Source organism: Acartia tonsa, chromosome 12, assembly GCF_053477335.1.
Source record: "Acartia tonsa isolate MP-2025a chromosome 12, ASM5347733v1, whole genome shotgun sequence".
NCBI lineage: Eukaryota > Metazoa > Arthropoda > Copepoda > Calanoida > Acartiidae > Acartia > Acartia tonsa.
In genome coordinates this window covers 32,859,932-32,870,934 of record NC_137271.1, presented here as the reverse complement: position 1 = coordinate 32,870,934, position 11,003 = coordinate 32,859,932, and the positions used below count along the sequence as shown (strand labels likewise).

At 30.3% G+C, this 11,003-nt stretch overlaps 1 protein-coding gene across 1 annotated transcript; it reads left to right on the top strand.

Moving 5' to 3' along the window:
- The first annotated feature begins 221 nt into the window (after positions 1–221).
- LOC145333725 (uncharacterized) lies at positions 222–6,530 on the top strand. The gene is made up of 3 exons (XM_080178931.1): positions 222–305; positions 2,858–2,928; positions 4,573–6,530. The coding sequence occupies exons 2-3, from the start codon at positions 2,859–2,861 to the stop codon at positions 5,061–5,063; spliced, it is 561 nt and encodes a 186-aa protein (XP_080035057.1). The 5' UTR covers positions 222–305; position 2,858; the 3' UTR covers positions 5,064–6,530.
- Positions 6,531–11,003: the final 4,473 nt, after the last annotated feature.

Sequence of the window (11,003 nt, the reverse complement as noted above, 5' to 3'; positions counted from 1 at the left end):
TTTAGAGGCCTTATTTGACACATCTTTATTGGCATAAAATCTTTAGACACTTCTAGTTTTTACCAATAAATTGAGGTGTAATAAAAGTGTCCAAAGCCAACGAATTAGAGATTTTTTTAAAAAACTTTGGGTACTAGTTTAATTAAAATTTTTGGAAATATCAACTCATATAAAATTCCACATCTTTATAATTTTGTGTCTTTTAATCATTGCATTGGTTTGAAATTTGAATGTTTCAGATTTAAAGAAATGTGTTATTAGTATTAACAGAGAAATTTGAAGAAAAAATAACCACAAAGAATCAGGTAACTACCAAAGCATAACAAGCGATTCATAAAATTTTTGTATTTAGAACGATTTAAGGGTATTAATTCAAATAATACCAGGAAGAGAGAGAATGTACATTTGGCTGTTTATTACACTAGTCCCAAAAGTTTTATAATAACGTTTTCTTATTCGTTGGATTAACAACTTTGGGGGATCTACAGAAGGGTTAATTTTGTGCATCACCGCATGAATTTATCGGCTATCGTCTTATGAAAGCCTTCTTGTTTTTGCTTTGTTTTTATAAATTCAATTAATTTGCGTTTTTATTCTTGTTAAATATTTCCTAATTAAATTTCTTTTAATTGTGATTTTCTCACACAAAAAAAGATTGCTCATATAAGGTAATTGTATTAAATCAAGGATGACAACATCCAAAAAAGGCGAAGTTCTAAAATCAGACATTGTGACAAACGAATATTAACACTTAAATAATGTCAGAATTTGGAAATGCAGAATATACATCTAATTAAGTCTTAACAAACTTATTGCAATTGCATAAATACAGGACCTTGTTTAGGACATACTAAAGGATGTGCAAAAAAAATGCGGACATTTTTAAAATTGAAATTGCGCGGCTTGTATTAATAGTAGAAAAATACTACGGATACCGTTAGAACCGCTAAGAAGTCTATTTTTAGGAAATATAAAAACGATTCCTGTGCTGCGCATAGTTTAGGAGCTACGTGGTAAAATATCCCAACTGACTTAAAACTTGACTTGCGAGTAAATTTTGGGACATTTTACCATCTGGCTCCTAGATTATTTGTAGCACAGGAACCGTTCTTATATTTCCAAAAAAACAGTTCATAGCGATTCTAACGGTATGCGTAACATTTTTCCACTATTAAGACAAGCCGCGCAATTTCAATTTTTAAAATGTTCGCATTTTATTGCACACCATTTAACATGCTTTACGATTTAACATTGTTCCTTGGTATCCTAGGAATCAATATTCCAAAAATCAGACGAAAGGGTAATTATATCATTTAAAATTTGTTGCCAAAAAGTAAAAAAAACCGTGTTTTATATGGAACTACAGACCTTTTGGTAGCTGTTAAAGAGTTGCTACAAGAATCATCTTGGCAAGTTTAGAAACCCTTGTTATAGAACAGCTTGGCTTTTAAAAAGGATGGCAACTTTTAAAAAAATGTTTTTAAACAAAGACACAAAGAGGGAAAGCAAAACACCTCGTCTGTATTCTTTTAAAAATCTAAGGGAATTAGTTTAATGTTAGTTAGACAATAAGTTAGCGAGGGAAAGAAAATTACAGATAATGAGATGCTCCGCATATATGAAAATAAAAGAAAAACAGGGCTCGGCAGCTGCGCATTAAATTTTTAATATTTATTCAGACATTATAAATTGTTTCGAACAAGGTTACTCTCTTGATGTCCATGTAATTTTAGTATATGTACACGGTGTTTCAGAAAAAACTGCGTTTTCCGTTTTTCTGACACAACCAGAAGGAATACAGAAAAAATGATTATATGTCCTTATTCTCTGTAAAAAAGTACATCAAATTTATAACAGGTGTTTTTCATTATCTCTAAAAATACGGCCTCTATGATAGGTACATAGTTTCCAAAAATGCTTTATGTCAAAATGTTGTGCAAGAAAAATTAAAATAACTCTTCTATTATGTAAAAAAAAAATCGTAGAATTTCAATATTAATTTTAAAAAAGGTATAAGAAAAGTACCTTAATGAGTTTTAAAGGTGAAATGCTTTTTAGCTCCTCACAAAAGCATTTTTAAGAAACTGCCAAACTGTCATTTTTTCACATTTCTTGATTGTGATGCATTTGCAGTAAAAGAATCTTCTTTTATAACGTAGGTTACAGTAAAAAGAAAAAAACTCCTTTTAATTTGACAAAAAAATCTCTAAAGACAAAAAAGTTATTGAAGTTTGAATTTTTTTTATTAAAGCATTTAATTACAAATTATGGATAAATTATGAGTTTATATCTTAACCTGTCAATCAAATTAAAGGATTATAAGAATAAGGGGTGGGGATTTACGAACATGAGCAATTTTTAAGGTCATCTTTCTTAAGTATACAAAAAGAAAAACTGAATATTTGTTTTCAGTGAGGGAATTTTAAATGAAATTTTTAGTGTAATTGGTAGAAAATTGTATTGGCCGTATTAAGATGTTGTTTTCAAGTGTATAAATTTTTGAAAACCAACCTTAAGGCACAAAATTCTACCAGAAAAAAACATCATACGCATCTTTTGAAATATGTATGCTTTAAAATGCGCCGTTATTTTCAGAGATATTAAAAAACACCTGTAACAATTTCGATGCATATTTTTATAGAGAGTATTGACATATAATTATTTTTTTTGTACTCCTAATGGTTGTTTCCCAAATTTGGAAAACGCAGTTTTTTTTAAAACGCCCTGTATATTCAACCATCCAGCTATCTTTACATCTATCCATCTACCCATATACCTGAATATATCAATCTAGTTATGTATCTATCCATTTTATGTTTATCTATCTTTTAATCTATCTATATATTTATCTATCTAGCATGGACGAGGCACTCGCGTTTTTGGAGAAAGAGATAAGAGCTTTTGAGAACATTCTGGCAGAACTTGACGGTAATTATGATAGAATTGTCCTAGCTATTTAACAAATTTTAAGCTTTACAAATACAGAGTTTGGATTTTGAGTATTATTTTACCATTTTCTAATTCTTGTATAAAAGCAATTGGATCTATGTCTGTCTGCCTATAGGCTATCAGTGTGTTTAGTGAAGTATCTAGAAAACCATTGTACCGATATGGTTCTCCTTTACAATTGAACTTCTTATAGGTATAGAAAAGGTTTATACGTATATTTGAAGAGGTTTTCTACAAGTCAACAATAATTTATTTTTTCACAACATAACTATCAATTAAAAAAAAAAAACATTTTATGTTAACCAAAAATAACTTTTCTCTATCCATTCAATAAACGTATTAATGGTATACAAAAAAAAAACAAAATTTCACAAAATGTGATTGTTTTAAAATTAGATTTACTGTATTATATTTCACTGTTAGTTTTAATATAAACGTAGTGTTGTTGCAGTGATTATTTTGGATGTAATTGGCCTTTTGTTTATAAATTTATTAGCAAGACGACGCCAAGAAAAAGTAATAGTTATTTCTCGCATCGTATTATAAACAGCTTTCCGCGGATATAGAATGTACAATTATGCGATTAAAACCAGTTTTTTAGCCCCGAGGTGCCGAAGGCATCGGCTAAAAAAACCGGTTTTAATCTTATAATTGTACATTATTATATTCGTAGAAAGCTGGATTTAATATGATGCTAGACATAGTTTTTTTGTATGGATAAGAACAGGTTCTTATCCACCGGATTCGAATGAATACGAGAATAGTTATTTCTCGTATCGTATTATAAACGGCTTTCCGCGGATATAGAATGTACAATTATAAGATTAAAACTAGTTTTTTTAGCCCCGAGGTGCCGAAGGCACCGGCTAAAAAAACTGGTTTTAATCTTATGATTGTACATTTCTATATTCGTAGAAAACTGGATATAATACGATGCTAGACATAGTTTTTTCGTATGGATGAGAATGAATACGAGAAAAAAAATCTGTAATTTCTATAAAAAAAAATGTGTTTATTTTCAAGATTTCAAATTTCTTTCTTTTCTCATTCATGTTTCCCAAAGTAATAAAAGATTGAAGAAAAACAGATAGATTGTTTAATTGATATATATGTAAGATGAATAGATACTCTATAATCTGGGTTACTCCGATAATTGCATTTCCCCCCAATTTTCTAGCATAATTTTGGCCATTTTAAGGACGAAAATAACATACAAATTGATTGTTCTAAAGGCATAATAACTTTTATTTTATTTCGTTTCAAAGAAAAATATTATAAATCAGAAAGGATATAGAATATACGTGGATATTATGAGAGGGGAATTTTTAGATTGCTATCATGGGCAGGATTTATTCAGTTCGTTCATCCAGTAGGAAAGAGGGGACGGGGCAAGGTGGGTTGATTATTTTTTTAAGCTAGCTTGAAGTTTCACTTTATTAGAGCACATGATAATCTGGTGTAAGATCCAAGTAATTATAAATCCAATTGTATCACATTGGGCACACAGACACACATTCTAGGAATCTACAACACTTATATCCCCAATTTTAATTAGAATTTGTTTGTGATTTTGAGTATCATCTTCTAATCTATTATTTATGACAAATTTTTTACTGATTTTAGGTAAAAAGCCTCCACATGCTGAACTTATTGAACCCGATAGTGCAAAAAATAAATACAAAAACCAAATAATCAGCATAAAAGATGACGATTCGGTTAGAACGCCACCCCCAAAATTAATCATAAAGTCGGAAAAGCCATCCGCTGAAAAACCAAAGATTGCCCCCAAACCCAAAACTCCAATATCAGAAAGCGCGCCAAATTTTATCATGGCGGCGCGTAGCAATCTAAAACCAGTTATGAAACCGGTGTCGCCTTCAACAGACGAATCAGCTGATGACCAAACAAATGGCGGGAAAACCGGTAGTTTAACCAATGGCGGTGGTTTTACTTCCGACGGACGACCAAAGGTGCCGCCAAAACCAAAGTTGAGGAATTCTATGGCGGCGGTAACGGTTCCAAAGCCGCCAACAATGGCGGCTGAAACTAGTTTTGATGATGAGACAGTTTCGCCGCCATCTCCCGGTGAGGCTGAAGATGGTACAGAAGTTTAAAGAAAGAAAAACATATTTCATTCAACCGTGAAACCGTTTGGGCAAAGAATAAATATAGTTATTGGCTTGTTTTGCAAACAAGACATTATTTTAAAAATCAATTCATAAGAGAATATTTGATTATTGTGAAATTTAAATAACTAATATTTCTTGTTAATTTGTCAAGTAAAAACAAGTACAATCGTGTCCAATAGTCGATATTTAAATAGGTTTTAAAAGATTTTTAAAATTTATTCCCTTTTTTAGCTTCATAGATCAATTAACCTTTTCTTTTTAGCCTCTTAAGTACCACTCCAAGGTTCCAACCTCGGAGAGCATTAAACCTGCAGGGCTCTCAAAGCCATTGATCTAGCCTATAATTAAAAAGCATTACAAAGCAATTTTTGTTTTGAATTCATGTTGACAAAACGTTAAATTACGCGACAAAGGCAATTATGACTGACAACTATAGATTAGCTACGCATCTAAAATTCTAACTAACTGAGTAAAAGATAAGAAATAGGATAAGAATGTTCATGAGAAGCGCAGCAATAACAAGCAAACAATATTTTATTTTGAAACAAAAATTACAGTTAAACATCGTGGGAAAGTGGGAAAGCTACACTTAGACGTACAGATATATCATAATTTTAGAGTAGCTGCGCTACCAAAAATTAATTATTTATGAATCAAATATTCGACTGGCCTTGGCCGATTTTTTAAAAGTTTGTTTTACGCATTTTTTTGTTTGTTTTTTTACCTAAAGATTACAGTTTTAAACAGTGGCGTGCGGAATGAGGGTGTATGGGGGTGTCAACACCCACATTTAGATTTGAAATTGGTAAGGCTTCCCACCCCCAACTGGTTTTATACCTCCCTTGGTGAATTGCTTTGCACGCCACTGGTTTAAACAATTGGATAAATAAACACAAAATAGCCAACAACATTAAGTAATTCACACCTTTATTTTTAAACACTTTTTTATATTGATTTTTAAATTTTATTGTTATTCAGTTTCTCTCTCTCATTAACTTTTTCCCTGTATACAATATTAAATATATTCATATTGTTAATTAATTTTTCGCGGATAATAAATTTCAGAATTTATTTCGGTTTTGTTGGCCCCTAGGGGCCGAAGCCTAGGGCAACAGAAAAGGAATTAATTCTACGATTTTAAGATTTTAATTTGACTTTCAGAGATTTTTCATTTTACGGATTTGAAATCATTATGAAAAAACTATTCCAGTACGTATGGCTTCCAAACCGATTACTATCTATTGGATAAGAACTGGATCTTAGCCATATTAAATAACAAAATTAATTTTTTTAACATCAATACCAGTTGAATAATCTTTTATTTTTTCATTTTACTATCCGCGGAAAACTGTCTATAATACTCTTTATAAATAAACTGTTTAAAATGCAACCTGGGCATTATTATAATAATTGTATATTATTAAAGATACAAATACATATAAAAATATAATATTTTTCATCATCTTCATTTTAATCTTAGAAATTTAATGGGATAAGAAAATAGCGGAAAAATTGTTGTACACCCACAATGATTGTTCACTTAATTATCACTTCTGGAGATTAAGATTAGTTGTTGAAACGTTTGGACACTCAGCGTATTGAACCAAACAAGCAAAATTCATTAAAGTCCTCAATTTTGGTAAGCCAACGAATAAGAAAACATTATCACAAAACTTTTAGAACTGATGTATTAAACAGCCCAATGTCCCCTCCCTCCCTGAGTTGATCTACTCTATAATTAGGTTTCTCGTATTCATTCGAATCCGGTGGATAGGAACCGGTTCTCATCCATACGAAAAAACTATGTCTAGCATCGTATTATATCCAGCTTTCTACGAATATAGAAATGTACAATCATAAGATTAAAACTAGTTTTTTTAGCCGGTGACTTCGTCACCTCGGGGCTAAAAAAACTAGTTTTAATCTCATAATTGTACATTCTATATCCGCGGAAAGCCGTTTATAATACGATGCGAGAAATAACTATTCTCGTATTCATTCGAATCCGGTGGATAGGAACAGGTTCTCATCCATACGAAAAAACTATGTCTTTCGTCGTATTATATCGAGCTTCGGCACCTCGGGGCTGAAAAAACTGGTTTTAATCTTATAGTTGTACATTTTATATCCGCGGAAAGCCGTTTTTAATACGATGCGAGAAATAACTATTATCTCTCTTTCCACTGAACTGGGGTCGCTTGAAAAAAGGAGGAAATATTACCCTACTTGTTCTTAAAGATGGAGGGAGGCTTTATTTTTATCAGGCGTGGTTTCTCATGGGAAAGTGGATGTATGCGCTCCCCCAAACAAAATCTGAAAACAATAGGAATAGTTGAGGGCTATATCAATCCAACAGATAGCGAGATCATTTGCAACACAGAGATAGATAGACAGCCATCATGTTACTTTTATAAAAGTAATAATAGCGGATTCGTCCCTAGATGCCTCTAGGGGCACTTGAGATGGTTGAATTTGACCCCCCCCCCCCCCACCCCTCCATAAACTTTATTTTAATTTTTAAAAGTAAATTGAAACAATTAGGGGTTTATTTGTTTTTTTTAAGGTGGGGGGGTAGCCTCCCCTAAAATAGTCATAAACCCTTCCTGGGACCAATAAGAAGTTTAAGTGTGAGAGTCATATAAATCCAACAGACAGCCACTCGGTTACTTTTGTAAAAGGATTAGGATACAAGCAAATAATTTAAAAGTTTATAATTATCTATTTTCATTCAACAACCTGTACGTGCTGTGTTTTGCTCTTTTTTTTCTAAATCATTTCTTTGCTACTTTTGCAAATATCTGTTCATGTTATTTTTATCTTTTTGGGTAACTTAAGATTAAATATTAATATTCTTGTGACAGAAATATTTTATAATATTAATATTTTACTATTTTTTGTCATCTTTATTTGTAGACTTTGGAATAAAACAATTTTATTACCTTTAATTATGAAATAAGCATTATTAATAAACTTTGGACTTACATTTAATTTTGATTAGTTGAGTGTCCAAACGTTTCAACCAATAAATTGTAATAAACAGAGAAAATTTTGTGTATCATCATTGTGTATGTACATAATTTTTTCGACCATTGTCTTATCCCTTTAGGTGTCTGCATTGCATAGCTCTTCCTTCAGATAAAAAGAAATAGTAATAGTTATTTCTCGTATCGTATTATAAACGGCTTTCCGCGGATATAGAATGTACAATTATAAGATTAAAACTAGTTTTTTTAGCCCCGTGGTGCCGAAGGCACCGGCTAAAAAAACTGGTTTTAATCTTATGATTGTACATTTCTATATTCGTAGAAAACTGTATATAATACGATGCAAGACATAGTTTTTTCGTATGGATGAGAACCGGTTCCTATCCACCGGATTGAATGAATATGAGAAAACATATTATAAAAAGCATTACATAATATAAAATTTATTTTCTAAAAAAATTCTCCAAATTAAAAAAAAAAGTTTATTTACTATAGAGAGGAAAAAAACATGTTAAAAACAATGATGACAATATCCACAGATTCCTTGATGGCAATTTTGTATATCATAACTGGTTGTATACTACATCAGTTTTCCTTTGAGATCACTGACTTTTGCTTAGTATCTATAAAGATACTATTAATTCCAGGGAAGGGGGGGGGACATTGGGCTGTTTATTACACTAGTCCCCTAATTTTTTTAATAACGCATTCTTATTCATTGGATTGATAACTTTAGGGACTTTAAATGAAATCTGATTGGTTGCTAAATTAAATTGAATGTTGTAAACGTTTAATTACTAATTGTGTTCAACGGAAAGGGTAATTTTGTGTATCATCATTGGGGATATGCATAAATTTTTCTGCCATTCTCTTATTCATTTAGATCCCTGATTTATTTTCTCATTATTAAAGGTTTCAAAATAAGATGATTCTACCATTATAAAAGTTTAAACATGTATATGGGTTGACCATTAGAGCTATCCGTTACGCTGTTTAACGAACGGACAAGCTCTAAATGTACAAATAGCTCGTATTGTATCTATCTTAATTAAAAGGGGGTTTAATTACTTTTTTTAATTAAATGAAAAACAACAAAAGTTAAAAACATTTACTTAAAATATTTTTCCCTTGATAAAAAATAACAGGATGTCTTTATGTCTTACTGTCAGTTTTTCAATAGCGAAAAATCTAATTGCTAAAACCACACAGTTATGGAATCTCGACCACAAAGATTTTTTTATCCAATCTTGACAAGAAAGGTATTTTTGGAAGGAGGAATATACATAGAAAACGCCTATGTAAATTAGAAAATCCGCAGAAATCATATTTGCAAGTTATTTGCAAAAATCTGCAATGTTAATTTGCAAAATTAATTTCATGCCTTAAATGACAGATTTAGAAAAAAATCTTTTTACGAAATGTGTTTATATAAAGGTTTAGAACATACTTAAGGCAAAAAAATTTCTTTAGTGTTAATTTTTTCACCTTATATATGAAAAAAGCAGTTTCTCACAATTTATGATAAAAAAAGATATAGGAACAAAAAATATGTTTTTTCTTGATGTAAACACAATAATTGGCATAAAATCTATCATCCTAAATGTAAAAATCAGATATAGACCCCCTGTTTAGAGCAAATATAGTTCAAAAAGTAACCAAGACATTTTTGCAAAGTATAAAAATCTAAAGAAAATAATTCTTTTTGCTTTTGATATACATATCAGATAAATGTATATAAAATTAGTGATCAAAAACTATAAAACAAGTTATAACTTTTTTCAACCCTATCATTGATTAAAATGCACTTTTAGGTTTACTCATTACCAAAGTTGCACATAAAAACTCTTTTTATTGGGTTATTAAACAAAATAAATTTAAATCAACAATTAGGCGTTTTTTTATAATGTAGAAGACCATTTTGTAGTTGGTTTTTTGGCATTTATTTTGTTTAATTACTACATAAAAAGAGTTTTTATGCACTACTTTGGTAATTCTTAAACCTAAAAGTGCAGTTTAATCAATGACAATGTTGAAAAAACTTATAACATGTTTTATAGTTTTTTATCACTAATTTTATATACATTTATCTGATATGTATATCAAAAGCAAAAAGAACTATTTTCTTCAGATTTTCATACTTTGCAAAAATGTCTTGGTTACTTTTTGCACTATATTGACTCTGGATTCTATATCTGATTTTTACATTAAGGATGATATATTTTATGCCAATTATTGTGTTTACATCAAGAAAAAACATATTTTTTGTTCCTATACCTTTTTTATCATAAAATGTGAAAAACTACTTTTTTCATATATAAGGTGAAAAAAGTACCACTAAAGAAAAATGTTTTGCCTTAAACATGTTCTAAACTTATAGATAAGCACATTTTGTAAAATCCAAGATTTTTTTCTAAATCTGTCATTTAAGGCATGAAATTAATTTTGCAAATTAACATTGCAGATTTTTGCAAATAACTTGCAAATATAATTTCTGCGGATTTTCTAATTTACATAGGCGTTTTCTATGTATATTTCTATTTCCAAAAATACCTCACTTGTCAAGATTGGATAAAAAACTCTTTGTGGTCGAGATTCCATAACTGTGACCAGTAAGAATGTCCTGTGATCTAACCGTTGGACCGATACGGTTCTAGATTATTATAACCCTCTGAAAATATATTTGTGGAAAAGTTGTATTGAAAATACCCAAAAAATATCAAGCTAACGAATTAGAAAACGTGTTAACAAAACTTTGGGTACCAGTATGAATTTTAAAGCTTGGAATTTTAGAGCTTTTATGAAAACTAAAATATAGGAGAGTATGCACTGGCCCATAAAAGTCTTGACTATTTCCAATGACTTTGGCAAAATTTGTGCATTGAAAGAGTTGGTTATTATTTTACCAAATACCATGTTTAAACATGAGAAAAAATCATTTATA